This window comes from Tursiops truncatus, chromosome 4 (assembly GCF_011762595.2).
Source record: "Tursiops truncatus isolate mTurTru1 chromosome 4, mTurTru1.mat.Y, whole genome shotgun sequence".
NCBI classification, from domain to species: Eukaryota; Metazoa; Chordata; class Mammalia; order Artiodactyla; family Delphinidae; genus Tursiops; species Tursiops truncatus.
In genome coordinates, this window is record NC_047037.1 from 36,988,748 (window position 1) to 37,011,816 (window position 23,069).

At 38.2% G+C, this 23,069-nt stretch overlaps 2 protein-coding genes across 2 annotated transcripts in view; one reads left to right on the plus strand and one right to left on the minus strand.

Moving 5' to 3' along the window:
* The window catches only part of VEPH1 (ventricular zone expressed PH domain containing 1), a 214,913-nt gene that overhangs the window by 150,777 nt on the left and 41,067 nt on the right, over window positions 1-23,069 (minus strand). The window contains exon 5 of the mRNA XM_019946334.3: window positions 1,135-1,301. Coding sequence (XP_019801893.1) covers window positions 1,135-1,301 — 167 coding nt within the window. The remainder of the gene's footprint in view (window positions 1-1,134; window positions 1,302-23,069) is intronic.
* On the plus strand, window positions 8,671-14,176 carry PTX3 (pentraxin 3). Its single transcript, XM_019946333.3, has 3 exons — window positions 8,671-8,889; window positions 9,336-9,728; window positions 12,949-14,176. The coding sequence occupies exons 1-3, from the start codon at window positions 8,760-8,762 to the stop codon at window positions 13,560-13,562; spliced, it is 1,137 nt and encodes a 378-aa protein (XP_019801892.2). The 5' UTR covers window positions 8,671-8,759; the 3' UTR covers window positions 13,563-14,176.

Here is a 23,069-nt window from a genome sequence, read left to right on the forward strand (position 1 = left end):
ATACTGCTTAGAGAACCCCTAGCCCCATCTGGAGCCCACAAGGAGAAATCCTACAGAAAATGAGAGCCAACACTGAGAAATCAAAAATCTGAGAAATGGAGATACAGAAGCTGCTCTGCTCACATATTTGAGCCCCTGATCAAGCCTCATCTGAAGGTTTTACCCCATTGCATGTGCTAATAAATTCTTTTTGTTTAAACCACTGTGGGTTGGGTGTTTGGTTACTGATAATCACAAGCATCCTAATTATTACAATCTTTTACTTGAATCCAAATAACAAGTAATCTGCTATCTAGAAAGTGAGGCTTTGCTCTCACTGCAGTCTGATTTCCCCATAACTCAAGGCATGTGTAGGTCTCCTCCTTGGCCCTATCTGAGAAACTGTAGATTCCTAGGACTGCACGACCACACTGACCTTTCACTAAAGCTGTCCTAAATGGCTACAGATTTGCACATTGGTTGTGTTTGTATTACTGTACTTGTGGTGGTTAATTTCATGTGTCAGCTTCACAGAGTCAGAGGGTGCCCAGATATTTGGTTTAACATTACTCTGGGTATGTCTGTGAGGGTGTTTCCAGATGATACTGGCATCTAAATCAGTAGAATGAGAAAGCAGATTGCCCTCTCCAGTGTGAGTGAACCACATCCAATTTGTTGAAGGCCTGCATATGACTGCTTGAGCTGGGACATCAGTCTTCCCCGGGCCTCAGGCTGGGACTTACACCCTCAGCCCTCTGGTCCTCAGGTCCTTGGACTGGAACTATATCACTCGCTCTCCTGGGTCCTCGGCTTGCAGACGGCAGATTGTGGGACTTTTTAGCCTCATAATTGCATAAGCCAACTCTAATTCCTCATGATAAATATGTATGTATGTATGTATGTACAGATAGATAGACAGATTGATTGACAGATTCATTCTATTGCTTCTGTTTCTCTAGAGAACACTAAGACAGTATCCAACTTCTGCCATTACCTCCTCACTTTTATGATTCTAGAAGAAGTGAATGAGTGCTTTTATGTAAAGGTGAGCATGCACAGATACATGAGAGAGGAAAGCTGAAGCATACCTCCTGTCCACATACCCAGAAACAGACCCAGTTGTATGAACCATCAGGTATATAACGTAAACTTTACCTCCGGTTGCTTCCTCTTTGCAGCTACATGCAAAAGCCGTAAAAGATGGTACTGTTCTGGTTGTTCCAGCTGAGACATCAAGGCTAGGAGTTCTGTCAGGTGTCTGTTAATTGGCTGAGGCTGCTTATGGTACACAGCAGGTAACACCCTCAACAACATGGCATTACCTGTTGAAGGAATAATAACAGAAATGATGACTTTATCAGCCCATGAGCCATAGAATACCATTATTATCAATGCAACAAATTTTGGACCTCCTCACATATTAAACAGCACAGACTAATGGCCAAATCCTCTGCTAAAAATAACATGGTACCTTATTCTGAAAAATCACTGAATCATTATTTAAACAGATTCCATAAAAGGGAATATTTTATGATATGATCAGCATTATTATCTAATGAAAATTTTTCCTGAGTAATGCACCATGGGGAAAAGAAAATTTGACAGTAACCAGACAACACCCTTGAGAAGGAAACAGTTCCAATAAAGAATTCCTGACGAAAAACAACATTTGGATGCTGTTTAAATGAAAACTAAGCGGTGACATAAGCATGAATGAAACTGAACTAAAAAAAAAAAAGTGCAGAGGAATGTATTCATGTTCCTGAGAGATATGGAGGCACGATTCAGACAACTGATACGTGGAAACTATGCCTTATTTTTACGAATAGTTAGAAAAGTAGCAATGCAAATTTAGATCCCCAATTTCTGCACTATTTCAAGGGAAGTTTACACTCAGGTTGTTTCTCACAGGTGACCTGCCTCAAAGACTTGTATGGACAACTGGGTTTAAAATGGCGGAACCTGAAGAAAAAAATATGATGTAAGGTTTGCAGGGACTCATCAGCAAACAACATATGGGAAACATCTGCTTATCATTTTATGGTATGGATTTTTTCGAAAAATCCTCTCAAGAACTTAAATGTCTCAGAATTTGTTTCTAGGGATTTCTAGAACAAGAATTTTCTTGCTTCTATTTACTTTAAATTTGGCTCTGTATATAGAAGACTTACACAGAAAGAATCAAATAAGCAGTGATTATACATGTGTAGACCCTTACTAAATGGTGGGGACATTTAGATATGAGGATTAAGAAAATAAGGCCAGAATTTTCAGAATCTCTATGACTAAATTTAATGAAAGGGTGATCCTGGGTCATGGTGAATATATCTTGGTGACGATAAATAATGAGAATTGCTTTTTCCACACATGGTTCATAGAATTAGTCTCAAACAGATTTTAGGCATATGCTCACAGACTCCAAGGTATTGGAAATATTCAGGTTTTTTTTTTAATGTAAAAAACATTGTTTTATTTTTTAATTTATTTTTGCTTATTTTTACTAATTTTACTAAGAGCTTTTTCTTAAAGGATCAGGAATTGTCAATGTCATGCCCAATCTCTACAAAGCACATTAGCTCATAGAACTTAGCTATGTAGACATACTGATTAACTGCTAAAAAAGGTCACAATAAATGGAACTGTCATTGTAATTGAAGACAGGAACAATACTCATTAAAGGTCCTGGGACCCCTGAAGAGGGAAAACCCAGATTAGTCATCTTTAGCTGACTTGGATTTTGATCAAAGAATACAAAAATAAATAAGGGCTTTTTTAAAAATTTGAAACTGATGAAGACACTTTGGTGTAGAAATCCTATAAATTTCATTCATAAACTAATATATTCTTCTTCATTATGAAATATTTCAAGCCATTAGACAAATATAGGCAAAAATATAAGGACCACTGGTGTGCCTACCAACCAGCTTTACCAAAACTTAACCTTGTACCATAATTGCTTCCCACCCCACTCACTTCCTTTTCTCCCCAGAGGCAACCACCAACCTGAAATTGGTGTTTACCATCTTCGTGAATGTTTTTACACTTCAATTGTATGTGAATATATCAATAAGCATTTACAGTGTTCTTTGCATGCTTTAAAATTTTATATCAATAGTATATTGTACATATCTTTGTGCAACATATTTTTTCCCATCCAACATTGTATTGAAGTTTTATATCCAAGAAGTTCTCCTTCATTTATTCTCACAGCTGTATGGTATTCTATTGTATAAATATGCAGCAATTTATTCATATACTATATGGTTGGAAGATTTTTATTATTGTTATTATTATTTGCTTTCACCAATAGTGCTGCAGTTTTTAGACTATTTCGTTGTGCATAAATGGGTGATATTCCCTTGGGTACTGATTCTGAGCTTAATGTGCTTAGAAATGACGTGGGCAACTTGTTAAAACACAGATACTGATTCAACAGATTGGAGGTACAGCCTGAGAATCTGAATTTCTAACAGGCTCTCAAGTGATGTTGATGGTCCCTGGACCACATAATTAAGTAGCAAAGCAGTGGGGTTTTCCCTCGGAGTTAAGTTTCTAGATGTTCCAAAATTTCTTTGCAACGTGGTTGTAGTAGTTTTCTATAGCTGCCATAAGAAACTGACAAAAACTGTGGCCCCAAATAACACAAATTTATTATCTTATATTTCCATAATACAGAAGTCTGGCATGAGTCTCACTGGGCTAAAATCCAGGTACTGGAAGGCCTGGGATCCTTCCTGGAGGTTGTAGGAAGGAACCGTTTCTTGGCTTTTCTAGCTTCTGGAGACCACCAGCATTCCTTGCTTTGGGGTCTCCTTCCTCCATCTTCAAAGTCAGCTACAGAGCAACTCTTTGATCCTGCTTCTGTCACTACACCTCTTCCTCTGCTTCTCTCTTCTGCCTCTCTTCCACTTAAGCACCCTTGTGGTGACACTGTGTCCATCTGGATAATCTAAGATTATCTCCTTATATGGTAACCTTAATTCCATCTTCTGTGCAATGAAACACAACATGTTCACAGGTCATGGGGATTAAGATGTGGATATCTTTGGGGAGGGGTTCATTATTCTGCCTACCATCACGATTATAACAATTTACATACCCACCAGGAGCATGAATGTTTCTGTTGCCAACATTTGGTCTTGACAGACATCGGTTTTTGCCAATCTGATGGGGTGTAAGGTGACACCTCATTTTTTGTTTTAATTTTCATTTATTTACTCACTTGTAAGGCTGAGCACCATTTTTATATGTTTTCAGGTCATTTCCTCTGCCGTGATTTGGCCATTCATATCCTTTACTTATTTTCGATTGGGATGTTTGTGTTTTCTTATTGATTTGTAGAAGTTCCTTATTTATTCTGGATACTAATATTTGGTCTATTAGTTTTAAAGTTGCAATCCTAATGGAGTTGATTTTTAAATTTTTTATTTTGTGGTTTTTAAAGATTTTGTTATTGAGAAATTTTTCCCTAATATAATGAATATGTTCATAAAAATATTCTACTATATTTTCTACTAAAAGCATTATGATTCTTTTTTAAATTTATTTTATTTATTTGGCCGCGTTGGGTCTTCACTGCTGCGTGCAGGCTTTCTCTAGTTGCGGCGAGTGGGGGCTACTCTTCGCTGCAGTGCATGTGCTTCTCATTGCAGTGGCTTCTCTTGTTGCAGAGCACGGGCTCTAGGCGCGCAGGCTTCAGTAGTTGTGGCTCTCGGGCTCTAGAGTGCAGGCTCAGTAGTTGTGGCGCACGGGCTTAGTTGCTCCGTGGCATGTGGGATCTTCCTGGACCAGGGTTCGAACCTGTGTCCCCTGCAATGGCAGGCGGATTCTTAACCATTGTGCCACCAGGGAAGACCTATGATTTCGTTTTTATGTTTGTCTTTAATCCATCTGGATTTTACTTTTTGTATATATGAGGAAGGGATCTAATTATAAATATATATTTGTGTGTATATAAACAATTGTCCCAGATCAATTTATTGAGTGGCCAACTGTTTCCCTTCTGATTTGTAATACCTCTTTCATATATAAAGTTTCCCATGTATCTGGATCTGTTTCTGGTTATTTGTCATACCTTCACCAATTATATATTTTCTTCATTACAATAACTTTATAATAAATCATTATATCTCACAGGGCAAATTTCTTCATCTTCTACTTCAAATTCCTCTACTTTATATAAATTTTACCATTAGTTTGTCAACTTCCTTGAAAAACTAGGTTAGGATTTTTTTCTTCACATTGAATATATAGACTAATTTGGAATAATTGACATCTCTGTGAAACTGAGTTTTCTTATTCAAGAACTTGATATATTCTTCTATCTATGTAATTTTTTTATGTCTTTCAAAGTTTTGTGATATTAGCTGTACCTTATATATCTTTTGTTAAATAGATTCCTAGGTATTCCATATTTGTTGTTGCTATTGTAAATGAAAGTTTTTGGTCTTTTAAAGATATCTTCTATTTATGTGCTGCATTAAGAAAGCAACTGATTTTTGTACATTGACCTTTCATCCAGCAAAAGTTTAGTTCTTTTATTAATAAACTGTCTTCAGAGTCTCTTAGATTTTCTGCATATAGATAATCAACTTACAATAACTGATGAAAACTTCGTTTCTTTCCATCCTTATTCCTTACATTTCTTTTTTGTCCTACTTTACCGGCTGGGACCTCAAACACTTTGATGAATAGAACCAGTGTCCACTGGTATCGTTTTATTATTCCTGTCTTTAGAGAGTATGTTTCTAAGGATTCATCATAATGTATGTACATGTTTCTACACATTTTTGGTATTTAGATTTTATCAGTTTAAGTTCCTGTCTTTTTCCTAGTTTGAACATGAATGAGTGTTGAATTTTATTAAACGATTTTTCTGCACCTGTCCACATGACCATATGATTTCTCCTTTAACTTGTTATTGTAGTAAATTAATGAATATTCTAATGTTTAATCAATCTTATACTCTTAGAATACACTCAGCTTGGTTATGATGCATTTTAATGCATAGATTGCTGGATTTTGGCTCATACTTCATTTAGAGCTTTCACATCTATATCCTTAAATGAGACTGACTTGCAGTTTTCCTTTCTTGTACTGACCTTGTCTCTTTTTAGTATCATACTTACTAGACATATAAAAAGAATTTAGTGCATTCCTGCACACTCTATTCTCAGAGGCCGTTTATATAAAATGGGGATTACATGTTCCTTGCTTGGTAGAACTTGCTTATCAAACCTTCTGAGCAATGTTCCATATATTTCATCATATCAAAATTTAAATTATGTAGTTTAAATTTCCGTATCCTTTCGCAGTTTTTTGGCATTTGAATGATCAGTTATGACAGAAGTGAACCTATCAGTTATGAGAAGTACGTTAAAATCTGTCTTTATGATTATGGATTTGTCAATTTCTTCTTATAAGTCTGTCAATATTTGGCATATTTTTTTGAAACTACCAGATAGTTCTGAGATATCTTCCTGGTAAAGCATTTCATCATAATTTAATTTCTCTCTTTGCTTTAAAGTCTACTTTTAATAAAGATGTTAAAATGAAAAAAAAAATCCCTCAGCAAAAATAAAAAATAAAAAAAAAATAAAGTCTACTTTTGACTGATATTAATACTTAACTATGCTAGCTTTTTTGAATTGCCCTTGTTTGGTATATTCTCTCACCACTTTTAAATTTTTTTGTTTTCGAGATTTCTAGATTCTTATGTTTTATGTGTGACTCTTGTAAGTGACTTATAGCTGGACTTAAAAAATATTTCTATCTGACAAACATTTGTCTCTTAACTGAAAGTTTGTTTCATTAATATTTATAGTGATTACTGGTATATTTGGATTCATTTTTACATTACATTGTGCTTTTTACTTATCTTGCTCTGTCTATGCTTTTCTTCCCTACTTCACTGCTTCCTATTGAATAGGTCAAGTTTTTTTTTTTTTTTTTTTAATTCACTCTATTCCTTCCATTTGGACATTTTATTTCCTTTTGGTTTTGGTGGCTGTCCTTTAAAAGACAAACATTCTTTTTTTTTTTTTTTTTTTTTTTTGACAAACATTCTTGAACTAACAAAGAAAAATTAATTTTCCTGTCTTGAACAATGAAAGGATTTTAGAGTTACTTTCTTAGCTCTTTCTTCCAGTTCCTTAATATTCTCTTCAGCTTCAGCCTAATTTGTCATTTAATCCATTCCTTGAATGTTTTAAAAATTTCAATTAACTTTTTTTTAATTCTAGAAGTTATATTTGATTCTTTAAAAAATATCAGTGTCTTTTTCTTTTTTCATGTTTCCAATTCCTTCTTGTAGATCTTAAATCACTTTAAACACACTTATTTTCTAGTTTCTAGCTGATATTTTAAATAAGTGAAATTCTTGAGGGAGGGGTGTCTAATCCCTTTTGGTTTCTGTTGGTTCTAATTTATGGTGGATTGTTCCCTCATATGTTTAAATAATTTTTATTATGAATTTATTTTTAATAATAAATATGTGTCAGACAGTATACATTTGAATCTGGAACATGTATGAGGGCAGGCCCAAAGTCACAAACTCTCAGAGACCCTGTAGAGTTCAAAGAGAGCTATGCTTACTTCTCACTTTCTTGAGCTAGGGCAGAGACCAACTGAAATCCAATAGGTAACTCCTCATCCTGGCCTAAGCCTTGTTCCCATATGGCCATTAACACTTGGTTATCACAGAACGGACAACATGTCCTCCCCTTCACCTCCCCTCGGGGGAGGGGGCCTAGCATCAGCTCTTGGGTCTGTTTTTGGTTCCCTCTCTTTGGCCTCTGGATATCTCCCTTACTTTATTGGAAGCTTATTTGTACATTTTAAGTTCTTATTATTATTCTAATGTAAACACATTTCTAGGTTTTTTTTTCACCAGAGTTTTCAGCTTATATAGATCTCCATATATTGGCAGAAGCAGGAATCCCTAAATTTACTTTAGAAATATGATCTTTGACTCTAAGCCTAGTGAAATAATATATCCACATAATTTCAGGTTATGAAAAGAAACACACCTAAAATCAGTTAATTCCTTTTCCCCAGCTCCTTCTCATTCTAGGTTTACCAGTTTTGCTGTGTTTGTCATTAGAAAGTCCATTTATAAAAGTATAGTTGCAACTCCAGAAGGATTAAAGGTGGAATAACTCGGAATGGATTTGGCTTCTAGAGCCATACAAATTTTTACTGTGTTGGTTTATCTTGAAATCAGAGTAACTTTCACAGTTTAGACCTGTAAAACTGTGTACAAAGAAAAGTGAAAAGAAGTTTTCTATACATAACGGTGGTGAAACAATGCGAGTGCACACAAAATGCTGAAATGATGCTCTTGCTTTCACACCTCTATGCCTGCTGAATTATTTCTCCCCCTAATACCCCTCCCCTCCCTCTCATCCTTCAGTGCTACCAATTCAAGTTACAACAGCTAATCCCCAGGGGGAGACAGTCCTAGCCCAGTCTCCCCACCTCTTTCGCCTCTGACCCTCTTCCAATTAATCTGACTGCAGTGCAAACCTTTGTGGTTTACTATTGTGCAACTCCCCACGTCTCCTTCGCCCTCCCACCCACCCCTCCCCCTCCAATTCAGGGGAACTCCCGTGAACGCAGTGCCACTGGCATTACTCATTCATCCCCATTCAGACCTTCCCCAGCATTTATTAAGGGCTCTCAGCTCCTGCCTCTCACTCTCCTCCGCTGCTTCTCCACTCACTTGAGAGCCTCTTGCCTCGTCCCCTCCCGACGTCTGTGGGAAGAACTTTGTCTCTTCAGCAATGCATCTCCCTGTGATTCTGTTTTGTGCTCTCTGGTCTGCAGTGTCGGCCGAGAACTCGGATGAATATGAGCTCATGTATGTGAATCTGGACAATGAAATAGACAATGGACTCCATCCCACTGAGGACCGTAAGTTCATTTTAACTGTTTCTCTGCTAACCCTAATTACATATCCGCCTCTTTGGGTCTAAGTATTATACATATATTTTGTAGCCAATGAAATAAGCAAAAAAATTAGTTTGTTTTACAAAAGAGAAAAGCACGTTAGGGAAGGGAGCGTTTTCAAAAAGTTACTTCTGTCAGAGATACATAATGGGTCGAACTGTATGAAATCGCCTATATTCTCGTTTTGAGCTCCATGAACGGCAATTTCATAGAGTTCAACTTCATATAAACTCGCATGGTTTCTGTCATACTCGAGATATTTACATGCTGGTTTTTTGCAGGTATCCTGAAAGGAAAGGGGGGGGGTACTGGGGATGAGTACTTGGGACCACCGAGGGAGGTCGGCATTTTACAAGGCACACCCGAGGAGGGCCTGGGCGGGTCGGTAACGCGTGTGTCCCGTTCTCTAGCTACGCCGTGCGACTGCAGTCGGGAGAACTCCGAGTGGGACAAGCTTTTCATCATGCTGGAGAACTCGCAGATGCGGGAGGGCATGCTGCTGCAGGCCACCGACGACGTCCTCCGGGGTGAGCTGCAGAAGCTGCGGGCCGAGCTGGGCCGGCTGGCGGGCAGCCTGGCGAGGCTGTGCACGCCGGTGGCCCCCGCCGAGGCCAGGCTGGCCCAGGCGCTGGATGAGCTGCTGCAGGCGAGCCGCAGGCTGGCGCGCCTGGAGGAAGCCGGGGCGCTGCAGCCGCAGGAGGAGGCGGGGCGGGCCCTTGGCGCAGTGCTCGAGGAGCTGCGGCAGACTCAGGCCGACCTCCGCGCTGTGCAGGGCTGGGCGGCAGGACGCTGGCTGCCAGCAGGTGAGGACGCTGGACCGGGCGGGGACCCCCACGCGGCTTCGTTCTCGGAGCGCGAGTTGCGGGAAGCCGAGTCAGCCAACCCTCTACAGGAGGCTTTAGTGAGAAGAAACACACACACACACCCTTCTGTTTCTCCATGCATGGTCACAGAGCTCAGACACACCATACAAGGCGGGAAAATTGCTTTCAAAAGTAGTCTCCAGTCCCGAGGAATCCAGAGGATAGATGTGCACGTAATCATCACAGTCTTGAAATAGACGTCAAGGGGCCCCACACTGACACCCGATCCGACCAGGCGTTACAGGAGCTCTATTGGCCGGTTATAACCGTGACCTCTCTCGGTGTCAGCTTCCCTCCGTTAGGGATTTCCACTTCGTCTAATTTTAGCCGGCTTCTCTCTTTAGGGGAGCTCTGGTTCCCCGCGCTATTTCAGGGCACAGCCTAATTTTTAGGAAGGTTTTCCAATCCCTGGGCTGGCCCCTCCTCCCTGCCTGTTCCAAACAAAAGACTTGAGGCTGAATCTGATCTCCCAAGGGGTCCCCCCAGCCCTCGGGTCTGTGAAATGAGCGCCAGAGTGAGGTCCAGGGTGTGAGGTTTGGAATAAACCAGAGGCTGAGGGATCCAAAGAGAGACAGTAAGATGTAGGAGCCAACTGGTATCCAGGTGGCACCCCAGGGATGAGGAGGATCAGGGTGAAACAGGAGAGAGGCAGTTCAAACCAGATGCAACCTGTCGAAGTCCCATGTAATACTAAGTGAATTTTCAAACACATGTGAGCTCAAAATAATACATTCGAAAGACAGTTCAAGGAAATAAAGAGTAGATTTGGAGCCAAGTAACACTCCTTTGTAAGTCAAAATTTCTAAGAAATGGTGATGTAACAATTGTGGGTTACATTAGAAAATCTGTGTCCTATGTAAGAAAATATGACTTACACTTTTCCTGAGCATCTTATGAACAGAAAACAATTACAAAAAGCACCATCCTTTCTTTATGTCCAATAAAGCAACTCTTATTGGATGGGGTAGGAGAAGAATCATGCATGTGTGAGAGCATGTTGCATTTAAAATTGCAGAAACCATACCAGAATATGAGTCTTTCCTAAATAACTGAGGACTATCAGTACAGAACATATTTTTTAAAATATTAAGTAGGGCTTCAGAGGGGGGAAAAATCATAAAATCAAACATACAATAGATCCTCAATGTAAGTGACAAGGAGACAAATTATAATTCTTTAGCTGTTTTAATGGATGAAATTTCTTGTCTTTTGCAAACCATGTATAAATCATTGTACATATCACATACCAGGAAAACTGAAGAATTACGCTGTTTCACTTCCACCTCTGCATACTAGTTAGAGCAGAAGAGGGATGTATTTCTGAATTCAAAAATGTTAATTTCTTATTACAATACATCCTCTACTAATACTTTTACCCACATGCTTTGATTTCTTCTCTCTTGGTTTCCTGCCAGCTTGGCTCCTAAGGGATTCCTAATCATTCTGTTGTCAGCCTCTTAAGAACCTGGTTTTAATTCTGTTTGGTCTTTGATAATATAATCAGAAAAACCTATTAGTTAAAAGCCATTTCATGAGAGAGTTTCTGACATTTTAAAGACATATCAAGAGCCTCAATCACTGGCCCCCAAAAGAAGCCACAAAAAAACTTGTCAACATGCAGTTCTACTCCATGAACTCACATAACCAGTGCAGCCAACAGGGGAAGCTGGGTCTCTGAGAAGCAATCAAGAAAGGCTTTGGAATGCAATCCTAACTGCCTGGGCTTATTTAAACAGGAAATCAGTTCATGAGATTGTAGTTGGCACCCTCTCTGAACACTACTGAAACATTACAGAGAGTATGTCAAATGCCCATGCATATGGTGATCTTTTGTTCCATGATCTTTGATTGATTTAAATAACATAGCTAGAAAAGCATGTACCTACCAATTTCATCTGAAAAAAGAATCAACACCTCATTAAAAATTAATTTAAAAAAATCTTCAGAAATTCAAATTATTCAGTGAAAAAGTTAATACCAAAGTATGACAGGACCAATTTTGTGCTTTAGTATGATAGTTATTTTTCTAGGATTTTCTGAACCTCATTATCTTCTCTGACTATTTCTAAAGGATAAGGTCCATCTGCTTAATTTTTTCAGGATGGAGCCTAGCCTTCAGCCACTTGTAGGCAGTTAGCTTAGTTTACCACACTTTGCGTGGATATTTGGTTCCTGTAAGTTCTATTCACCAGTTAGTCTTTAAAAGCTCTGAGAGTTTGCTTTTTAAAGGTATCTTATGGTAAATCTTCTTTAGGTTGTTATAAACTGAATACCTAGCCCTACTTTAGATTTTTTAAAATTCTTTCTTTATATGGTCTTTTATGCATATATGAGGTTAGCACAAGGCAGAGCTCACTTGTTAAAGGCTTTAGCACATTATTTCCTAGAGACACCTAAAAGGTCTTCACTTCAGCAGCTGCAGCTCCCTGACTTGGCCATGTGACCTGGAGATGGACAGAGGTGGGAATTTACTAAGCTCCCAACCCCCAAGTTTGAAAGTCTCCTTCTAAGTGCGTATTAGCAGAAATATATACTCTATCCGACCCCTCGGAAGAATTCACTCTTCCTTAAAGGTTTTCTGTTACGGCTTACATAGCATTTATAAGCATGTGGACAGAGTAAGAATTTTTAAGCATATCTTTGGTCCACAGAGCTCTTCTCGACTGCTACATGCTTGTTCTTTACGGACTTGCAGAATATTACAAGGAGAATGGAAGAGCCTTTGACAGATAACTATAAAGCCTGGAGAGACTGTGGGGCTCATCGAAAGCAACACAGCTTACTAGTAGTAAAACAAACTGAATTCCAGCTCTTTTAGCCAAATCCAGGGCTTCTTCTACCACTAAGAGGCAATGCAGTGTGCTGGTTAAGGGTGTGGCTCCTGCTGCCAGAGTGCCCAAGTTCAAACCCAATTTTACCATTTCTCTGTGTGCCTTCTTTTCCATTTACATGCTTCTGAATGAGACAGTTGATTTTCCTTATTCCTGTTTTCTTTCCTTTATAGAGATTTTATACTTGGGCGCCTCAAGTCATAACATATTGCTGCATATAGTTTTTAACCGTAGTCATTAAAAGGCCCATCCTAAAATGCCTAACTGCCAGAATCATTTCGGAATGAATTTGTATTTTCTTTTATATTCTTACTCCCTTGCTACTCTAGGTTGTGAAACAGCGATTTTATTCCCCATGCGTTCCAAGAAGATTTTTGCAAGTGTGCATCCAGCAACACCAATGAAACTTGAGGCTTTCAGTGCCTGCATTTGGGTCAAAGCCACAGATGTGTTAAACAAAACTGTCCTGTTTTCCTATGGCACAAAGAGGAATCCGTATGAGATCCAGCTGTACCTCAGCTATCAGTCCATCGTGCTTGTGGTGGGTGGAGAGGAAAACAGACTGGTCACCGATACTGTGATTTCCCTGGGAACGTGGACCCATCTGTGCAGCACCTGGAATTCAGAGAAAGGGCACGTGGCCTTGTGGGTAAATGGTGACCTGGTGGCCGCCACTGTAGACATGGCCACGGGTCACGTTGTTCCCGAAGGAGGAATCCTGCAGGTTGGCCAAGAAAAGAATGGCTGCTGTGTGGGTGGTGGCTTTGATGAGACATTAGCCTTTTCTGGCAGGCTCACGGGCTTCAACATCTGGGATCATGTTCTCAGCAATGAAGACATAAGAAAGACCGGAGGAGCAGAGTCCTGTCACATCCGGGGCAATGTGGTTGGGTGGGCAGTCACGGAGATTCAGCCCCACGGAGGAGCGCAGTACGTTTCTTAAGTGTGGTGAAACTCTACTTAAAGCCAAAGAAAGAAACTCACATTTTAAGCATATGCCACTTGGGAAGGTCTAAAAACCTGAATGCATTACTAAGAAAACTTGAGACTAATGAAGGAGAGAGTTGAGATCAATCTTTATTTATCTTGGCAAAATACTGAATAAATAGTCGAAGGGGAGACACTGGAGAAGGCTTTTGGGGATATTGTTACTAGACTTTATGCCATGTGCTTTCAGATTAATGCTGTGTCTTTGTCAGATAAACTCTCAAATAATGAAAAAAGACTGTATGGTTGAACAGAAGGACAATTGTTTTACTTTTCTTTGGCTAATTTTGTTTTGGCCAGAGATGAATTTTACATTGGAAGAATAATAAAATAACATTTGTTGTCCACTGTTCATTGTATTTGGTACATACCTTATTATGAAAGAATGATGATAGAACATATTTATACTACCATGTGACTTAACAAATACAAATGTAGTGTGTGTTATAATCAAATGTCATTTTTTGAGGAGATAGTTATATAAGTTATATTGTAAAATGGTTTTGTATTAATTTTATTGAGACTATTTTTGTAAATCTCTTCTGTAAATAAAATATTTTATAAAAATGAGTCCATGTCATCTAATTATAAATTTAAAATGTTTGGGAGCAAATCCACACTTTTTTTTAATCTAAAGCAGGCAATTAGTTTTCAGATACTAATCTGTTATGTAAATAGTAATAGTTACTATCGTTAGAAACAAACTATAGAGTTGTTTTAAGCATTGGCTTCCTATAAATCATAGGCAAGAAATATGATCTTGGCTAAGTCAATTCATCTCTCTGGGTTTTAGTTTCCTCAACTGAGAAATCAAGGAATTGAAGAAATAATGATTCCTTCCAATTTGATGATGCTATGAGCATATACAACTTTCTGTCCCATGTATACAGGGGAAAAAATATGAATTATATTCAGAGTTCCTCAGATTCACATGATACCTGCAAGAGATGGTTTAGGACTGTTATTGGGGAGATCTAAAAATCTGGAAAAGAAACAATGACTTCTGCCCTTAGTACACATCCCATTCTCTTACGCATAAAGGAGAGAACAGTCAAGTCCCTTCAACCTGTAGATGGGGAGATAACTCTCTACCACACTAATGTTCTCTTCCTGTAGAGGCGACGCAAGCAAGGGCTGACAGAAGAACCACAAAGCCACATGTGAACATCAGTAGGAAAAGTGGTAGAACCACAGTGATGATGTGTCCACCTAAAGGTAGGACCTGAACAACCACAGGTCATCTCCTGTTCATGAGGTGTGGAGAAGGGAGCCAGGAGTAATTGTCAAACCACATTTTGTAACTAACTATCCTGGTCTTGTCGAGACAAGTTATTTAACTCCTCTGGAACTTCTCAGTAAAAGGAGGGGGTTAAACTCTTAGAGTCCAGGGCTTCCCTGGTGGCACAGTGGTTGAGAGTCCGCCTGCTAATGCAGGGGACGCGGGTTCGTGTCCCGGTTTGGGGGGATCCCACGTGCCGCGGAGCGGCTGGGCCTGTGAGCCATGGCCGCTGGGCCTGCGCGTCCGGAGCCTGTGCTCCGCAGCGGGAGAGGCCACAACAGTGAGAGGCCTGCGTACCGCAAAAAAAAAAAAAAAAAAAAAAAATCATAAAAAAAAAAAAAAACAAAACTCTTAGTGTCCAGTGAAATTCTATAAATCTAGGAATCTTTGAAGATATACTCATGGTATCAATACAGCTTCACCCTACTCGTGAGACCCACAAAGCCAGAGTGAAGTGTCTCAAAGAAAATCCTTCCCAGTTTTGAGGTCACAGGTCAGTCTCAGACACTCGGAGATTACATAATTCAAGGTTACAGTCCCTGTTTAGCCACTGTCTATGACTCTGAATGCTGAGCTGAAGGAGGAAATACTTGACCGAACCTTCAGCAGAGAGTTAGGCATGCTTTCAATTCCTTTTCACATTTCAGCATGAATTACATCTGTTCAAGAGACCCAAGATGATGCTGGCCAAGAGATATGCAAATTCATATGCTGATAGAGTTAAATGTAAGGGAACTTTTAATTTTTAACAGGAATTACATGTTGAAGGCAGAGAAGAAACAAACTGAAAAAAAGAAAGTAACCCTTGAGTTACTAAAGTAGAAATTACCTCTGCTACAGCAGTAAATCTGGATAAGTGTTCTAGGGACTTCTAATTGTTCCCTGATATCGATTTTCCCTCTTTTCCTAAGTAACAGAATTCTGGTTTTAATGGTATGTATGGCCACTCGGAGTAAAGTCTCTATTTTCCAGCATCAATTGCAGCTAGATGTGGCCAAATGACTATGTTCTGGCTGATGGTGAAATAACGAATGTGATTCCCTTTCCCTTCCTCCTTCTGACCGATGGGAATATGTTAATCACGGCTGGAATTTCAGCAACCATCTCTTAGATCAAGAGATTTAGCATAACAATATAGAATAAGCTTGGGCCTTTAATATTATGAAGCTGTCTTGCCAGCCCTAGGCTGCCTGTACCTGCACTTCTTTTACACAACAACAACAAAAAAATACACCTTTATCTTTTCTTCAATCCACTATTGGTTGACCACTTAATCTAATCCTGATCCCGTGGAGCAATTTTTCGTTTTAATAAAAAAGACCAAGCACTTTATTCCCTCAAAATACTCAGACTATATGTACAAAATACACTTTACAGTCTCAGGAAGCTGGCTATCTGACTCTTTTCTTTACACTAATAGCATTTAATGAGTTTTAGAATACACAGTGTCAGCAAAAGGAGGAAGTAAGAAATGTGTAAAATAGTGATAAAATAATCTAAAGAGAAATATCAGTGTGCTGGCTTAGTCTAGCACATTGGCAAAGAGTTTCACTCACCAGGATGGTTACTGAGAGCATCGTCATATTATAGCACAGTAAAAGAACTGTGCAAGATGGCTCAAGTTATTCAGAGGAAAAATTACATGTATAACTAATATATAATACATGTACAAAATATAAAATATTATGTATGTGTGCTAGAGTGACAAACTGTCCTGGTTTGCCTAGGACCAACCCAGCTTTAGTACTGATAGTCCCCTGTTCCAGGAAATCCTTCAGTCCTAGGCAAACTGTGACACTTTGTCACTCTAGTACCTACATATGTATGTAAGTAGAGCAACTTTTTTGCAGAGAGAGTATCTGAACAAGATAGAGTTGATATATTTTCCTTGTCTATTGCAATGTGAGTTGGCTTTTAATTAAGTATTAATTCCTTTAAAAAAATCCAGAACAGTTGACTATTAAGTATATATTATAGAATATTAGAGCTAGGTATTTGCAATTACTCAACTAACTTCACTTTAATAAACAGATTTGAAAACAAAGAAGAAACTATAATTGATTTTTATTTCATCTCTTCTTAAATTTTATATTAGAAAGCTCTTCTTTGAGAAGCTTACTAAGGCCAAATGTTTCCAGAACTGTATTTTAGCCACTAAGAAATAGCACTCAAAGACTTCCCTGGTGGTTCAGAGGTTAAGAATCCACCTGTCAATGCAGGGGACATGGGTTTGAGCCCTGGTCTGGGAAGATCCCATATGCCGCGGAGCAACTAAGCCCGTGCGCCACAACTTCTGAAGCCCGGGTGCCACAACTACTGAAGCCCGCGCCTAGAGCCCGTGCTCCGCAACAAGAGAAGCCACTGCAATGAGAAGCCTGCGCACTGAAACGAAGAGTAGCCCCCACTTGATGCAACTAGAGAAAGCGCACGTGCAGCAATAACGACCCACCACAGCCAAAAATAAAAAGACAGAAAAGGAAGGAAGGAAGGAAGGAAGGAAGGGAGGGAGGGAGGGAGGGAGGGAGGAAGGGAGGGAGGGAGGGAGGGAGGGAGGGAGGAAGGAAGGGAGGAAGGAAGGGAGGAAGGAAGGAAGGAAGGAAGGAAGGAAGGAAGGAAGGGAGGGCACTCAAAAAGTTAAAAATCTTGGTCAAAGTAATTGTATGTGTTCACTTATATATTCCTGGATTCAGTGAACTTGAAAACTCAGATTGCTGACCCTTGCATTTGGTTTTATAAATCTGGAGTATAGAAGAAAGCTTGCTGGGCTTGGGGTCAAAAACACAACATTCAAATCCTAGCACCATTACCCACTAACTATAAAATGTCAGGCCTGCTAACTAATCTTTATGAATCTCAAATTAGCCAAAAAACTGGGGATAACAGGACTTACCTACCTTGCTGAAGGGGCATTATGAAAATGATACAACAAGAGATAATGTATCTAAAAATGCTTTATAAACCCTAAAATAATTTTTGAAATGAAATAGTTATCATAAAAATGTTTTTCAACTTGTTCCCAGTGGATTAAATAAAAAATAAGCAAACAAAAATACAAACAAATAAATATAAAGATTCCCTTCCATTGTGAGTAAGTTATTCTCAGAGTTCGGCCCATGGATGCTTATAACTGTGCAGGCCTTATTCTACTTCACAGCAACATCTGCTGGTGAAGTCAGGAAGGTGCAAACTCTGGCGTGCATCAATCAGATCCAAGACTTGGTTAACGATTCAGAAGAGATTCTTTTCTGATTTAAGATGTGTCTCTATTTCTTGTTGCACATTTGTATTGACTTCTATAACATTATATTTAATATTTCCCTATATCTATTAATATTCAGGTTGAATATTCTTAATGAGACTACTTTGGTAGCCTGTTTTCTAGAATATTTGATTAGTAAATTCTTTCTCAACAGCCTGTAATATGGTGAACTTAAAACCTTTTCCTTGAAGAATAACTGTATCATGAATTTTTAATGGCTAAGTATCTCCCCAGAAATTACAAAACTATACAAATGGATGTGATTCTGCCTTTAATATTTTAATATGGGCTTGGTATAAAGCAGACACTCAGTGATGACAATAACGATGATGATGATTATGATGATGGTGATAAAAAGAAGAATCATGGTAACCGCTGATGAACTGTGGGCCCGGCACTGTGCAAAGTATAGCTGCTTTATCTATTTAAGCCTCACATCCACACTATTTGGTACATATTATCACTGCCACAATAAACGGGGGGTCAATTTCCTATCTCGATTTCTCTGAGACAGCTCACCAATCAGTGGTTTGAACTTTGTCTCACATTGAGAAAGAAATGAGGTGAATTTATCATAATTAACTAGACAGTCTTTTCTAGGCCATCGCCAGGAAGTCAGAAAGGAATCTGGACTCTTGCTGAGACAAGATTACATTTCTTTCCAAAGACTTTCTACTTAAGTTTCAAATCATTTGAGGTCGTCTTGTGATTTGTGCCAGAGGACCGTGTAAAAGGCATATTGACAGAGAGGAATATTTCCTTATTATGATCACTGATTCAGAAATGCAGATGAAAGGACGTCACTGTTTTTAGTTTTGATAGTAGTGGTGTGCATTGCATCAGAGTTCCAAATAAAAATTTGGAAAGGATTTCCCTATAGGCTCTCAAATAATCCCTTACAGTTGGTGATACCCTCATTTTAGGGATCACCAATAATATTGTCAACTTCCTAGGTGAAAGATATGCTAACTCATGCTGCACTAAGCATTGGTTGTGCTTTTATATTCCAGTACTGGACAGGTTTAACAAAGCATTTTCACATAGCAAAGAACAAGTCTGAAGAATTATTCAGGACACTGAAAAACATATCTCCCACTCTGAAAAGGTTCTGATGTTACAAAATATTAAATTGCCCTGATATGATTTAAGCAGAAAACAAATTAATTACCCAAGGGACATCCTTGTCTTATCTTTTTAATTCAATGGGAAAGCATTCAACATTTCCTCATTAAGTATGATTTTAGATGTAGGTTTTTGCAGATATCCTTTATTAGATTAAGGATGTTCCCTCTATTGCTAGTTTGCTGAGAGGTTTTTTTTTGTTTTTAATCATGAACAGACTTTGAATTTTACAAAAGGAAAGGATATATATATATATCTTAGTTATATACATATATATATATATTATATCCTCTTAATGTTTCAGGAAGTTCTCCAAAATTCCTAGATTGCATTCTTTATTTTTTTTCATGAATGGATACAGAATTTTATGAGATGCTTTTACTGATCAAATGACTTTTTTCCCTTTTAGTCTTTTACCGTGGAGAATTACATCTTGAATATTGTCATCCTTGAATTCCTGGGATAACTTTTATAAAAAGAGGATAACAATAGTTCCTCCCTCATAAGTTATTAGGAGAATTATATGAGTTAAAAGACTAGTACCTGGTACAGAGCAAGAACTCAACGAATGTTAACTATTATATTCTTTATGCATTGCTAGAATCACTTTGCTAAAATTTTTGTGATTTGTGCATCTCTGTTTATAATTAGGATGGGTCTATATTTTCCTTTCTTATATTGTCCTTTGGTATTGATATCATGGCTATACCAGCCTTATAGAATTAGCTGGAGAATGTACTTTTTTTTTTAAATTACCACATTAATTTATTGTCAACACAGCTAAGTGCAGGCAGGCATATATAATAACGTGTAAACTACCAAGCAAGCAGAATAAAAGGGAAACTGTACTGTGATTCACCTGCAAGATACTGTGCACGTACTCATTAAAGCAGTATTTTAGGTTCTGTTTTGTAGTTTCATTAATATTGTTATACAAAAATCTGTGCCCATACATTCCCATAATGCTTTGTTTTTTCATCTTTATTGGAGTATAACTGCTTTACAATGATGTGTTAGTTTCTGCTTTATAACAAGGTGAATCAGTTATACATATATATACATATATATAGCATATATACAGTTATACATATATATACCCCCATATCTCATCCCTCTTGCATCTCCCTCCCACCCTCCCTATCTTCTTTTTTAATTATATGAAAAAGTTTAGATAAGACTGTAATTACTCCTTGCATATTTGTTCTAATTTGCATATAATACTAAATGTGACAGGCTTTTTTTTTTTTTTTTTTTTTGGTGGGTTGATTTAAAAATACTGACAGAATTGTCTTATTAGATATAGGGACATTCAAGTTCTCTATCTCCTTAGCGTTCAAGTATTAATACAAATCAAGACAACATTCTGCTCGTGCCTTTAATCCTTTCTCCAAAAAGAAGGACTTTCAGAATTTCCTTCTCACTGGGAGAATTCAAAGAACACAAAACAGACAAATGGAGTCTAAGCAATTTGAATAAATGAATTCATATTTACATTTACTGTAAAAGTAAATAGTATTACTCATATACAACCATTAATAATGGGAAGTAGTAAAACATTGGCTTGGAACTAGCCTTCAGGGATAAATATTTAACCCCATTTGACATTCTCTCATGATTTATTTAAGCTTAAAGGACGCATTTGGTTTGGAATTAGGGATAGACATGTATATAACACAATTGAAAAAATATGATCAATGGAATAACACCAACCAAGGGTAAGGGGTTAGTTGCCACTGGTACACCACAAGGCTTGCCTGGCCCCATTGGGTCTACCTTTTCATTACCGTTTTAAAATGAAGATAGAGTGATTCTGTTCATAAAATCTACAGATGACAAGAACCTTGGAAGAATTGGAGATATATTGAAATGGAGGATCATTATCAGTGAGATCTTGGCATGCCAAAGAAATGAACTGAATCTCTTAATAAGTATGAAGGGATAAAAGTAAATATTTACATAAGGCTACTTTTTGGTACCCAGTATTAATTTACAACACTGTTGGCTACAGTCCTGGATTTTCAGGTTATCTACTCCTCATCCATATGGTTCTGCTGAGTTTACTATCAGCTCCTGCTCTGAGGGTGGTTCATGACCCTAGTCCGGCCAGTTGAAGTACTGTATCTCCCAGCAGCAATGATGGATTGGTTCAGAAATGGGCATGTGGTCAAACAGGGACAGTAAGACTGGATATGGAGTTTCTTTTTCTTAACTGGTATTCATGATGATGTGAGCTCATGTGAGATCTCATGATGAGAGAGGCCCATTATATGAAACATGAAAGTGAAACCAATCCACAGGAAGCAGAACCGAGTAATGACTTTTTGGGACCACATTTGAGTCCTGAATCAATCCATATGGGAAGTCTGATACATTCATGCATTTTTCAGTCATGTGTGCCAGTAAGGAGTTCCTCCTCCTTCTTCTCCTTCTCTTCCTCTTCTTCATCATCATCATCAAGCTATTTATACCTGGGTTTCTGTTACTTAAGCTATAACTAATTGGTAAAATGGGATAATAATAGGACTTCTGTTACGGAATTCTTGTGGGGATTAAATGATTTAACCAGTATAAAATGCTTAGTACAGCATTTGGCATAAAGAGAGCATGAAATAAATTCTAGCCATTGTAGTTATTACTGTTATTATAATTATTATTGTTATCACTGAATGGATGACAATTTTGTGGGGATTCATGCACTGCCCGGGTAACTGAGCTGAATCAACCTAAGATTCTACAATTTTACAATTCTAGTCTAATAAAAGCAGATCAAATCAAATAACTCTAACACTTTAGCATTTTCTGCAGAAGTAGAAAAATGGGAGAATAAGGATTAGGATAATATAAATCAAGGAGGAAAATCGAAAGGGGAGAAAACTACATGTAAAGAAAAAAGAAATCCCAATGATGCCTCCTAAGGCTGTTTTGCAGGGGATATATGACAGAGATTTGCAGAGCAGGAAACTTACTACTCAGAGACACAAAGATCCCTTCCATTTTGCAAATCAGAGTTTGATAGGCTTATGTGAGTGATTGCAGAGTTTTACACACACATCAGTCCTAAAAATCTGACCCTGAAATATTTAGTCCCAACCTTTTATAGGTTAAATTTTCATTTATTTTATGATGATTTTCATAGTGCCAGATCAAATAAACGAAATCATTTGTTTATTTTAAATACTAGCCGTTAATTCAGAAAGCGTATTTTGCGTTTCAAAAGATTTCTTTGTCATTGAAAGTGCATTTCAAAAAAACAAAACAAAACAAATACATGAGTTAAGTTCTTGGCAGGTGCAAAGAGACAATTCCATTTTTTCCCCTCATAAATCAGTTACTTGCAAGTCTAACTATCATGGATTTAAAATGTGTGGCGTGTGTGTCTGTAATTTCTATAAAATGTGTACCAAATATGTAGTCAAGGTGGTGAAAAAAGCATAATTGTTTTCCTGGACTTTTAGCAAATTTAGATCATGCATAAAGAGGAATTAGCAGTTCAGTCCTGTAGCCAAACCCCACTGTCATGGTTGGGGTTCAGACAAACTGGGCATCTGGCAGACCACTGGGGTGGCTGGTCAGATGTCCAGGGTTGGGGGCAGGTACTAAGAGCTCTTCTTGGGAATGTCTGGTATGGTGAACAAAATCTTGGTCCTTGGTGGGCTGTAGAAATTTTGAGAACTGGTGGACTAATTTGTTACTAGCCTGACTCTTGGGTGGATAGTTGAGCCCAGGGAAGAAAGAGAGAGTTTTAGATCAAATGGAACAACATATTCTACTGCGAACTCAGTACCATACTTTGACACTGGGAG

Coding starts and splice junctions, on each gene's coding strand:
- PTX3 (XM_019946333.3), top strand. CDS start 8,760: ATGCATCTCCCTGTGATTCTGTTTTGTGCTCTCTGGTCTGCAGTGTCG. Junction 8,890..9,335: donor ACTCCATCCCACTGAGGACC/GTAAGTTCATTT, acceptor CCCGTTCTCTAG/CTACGCCGTGCGACTGCAGT. Junction 9,729..12,948: donor AGGACGCTGGCTGCCAGCAG/GTGAGGACGCTG, acceptor TTGCTACTCTAG/GTTGTGAAACAGCGATTTTA.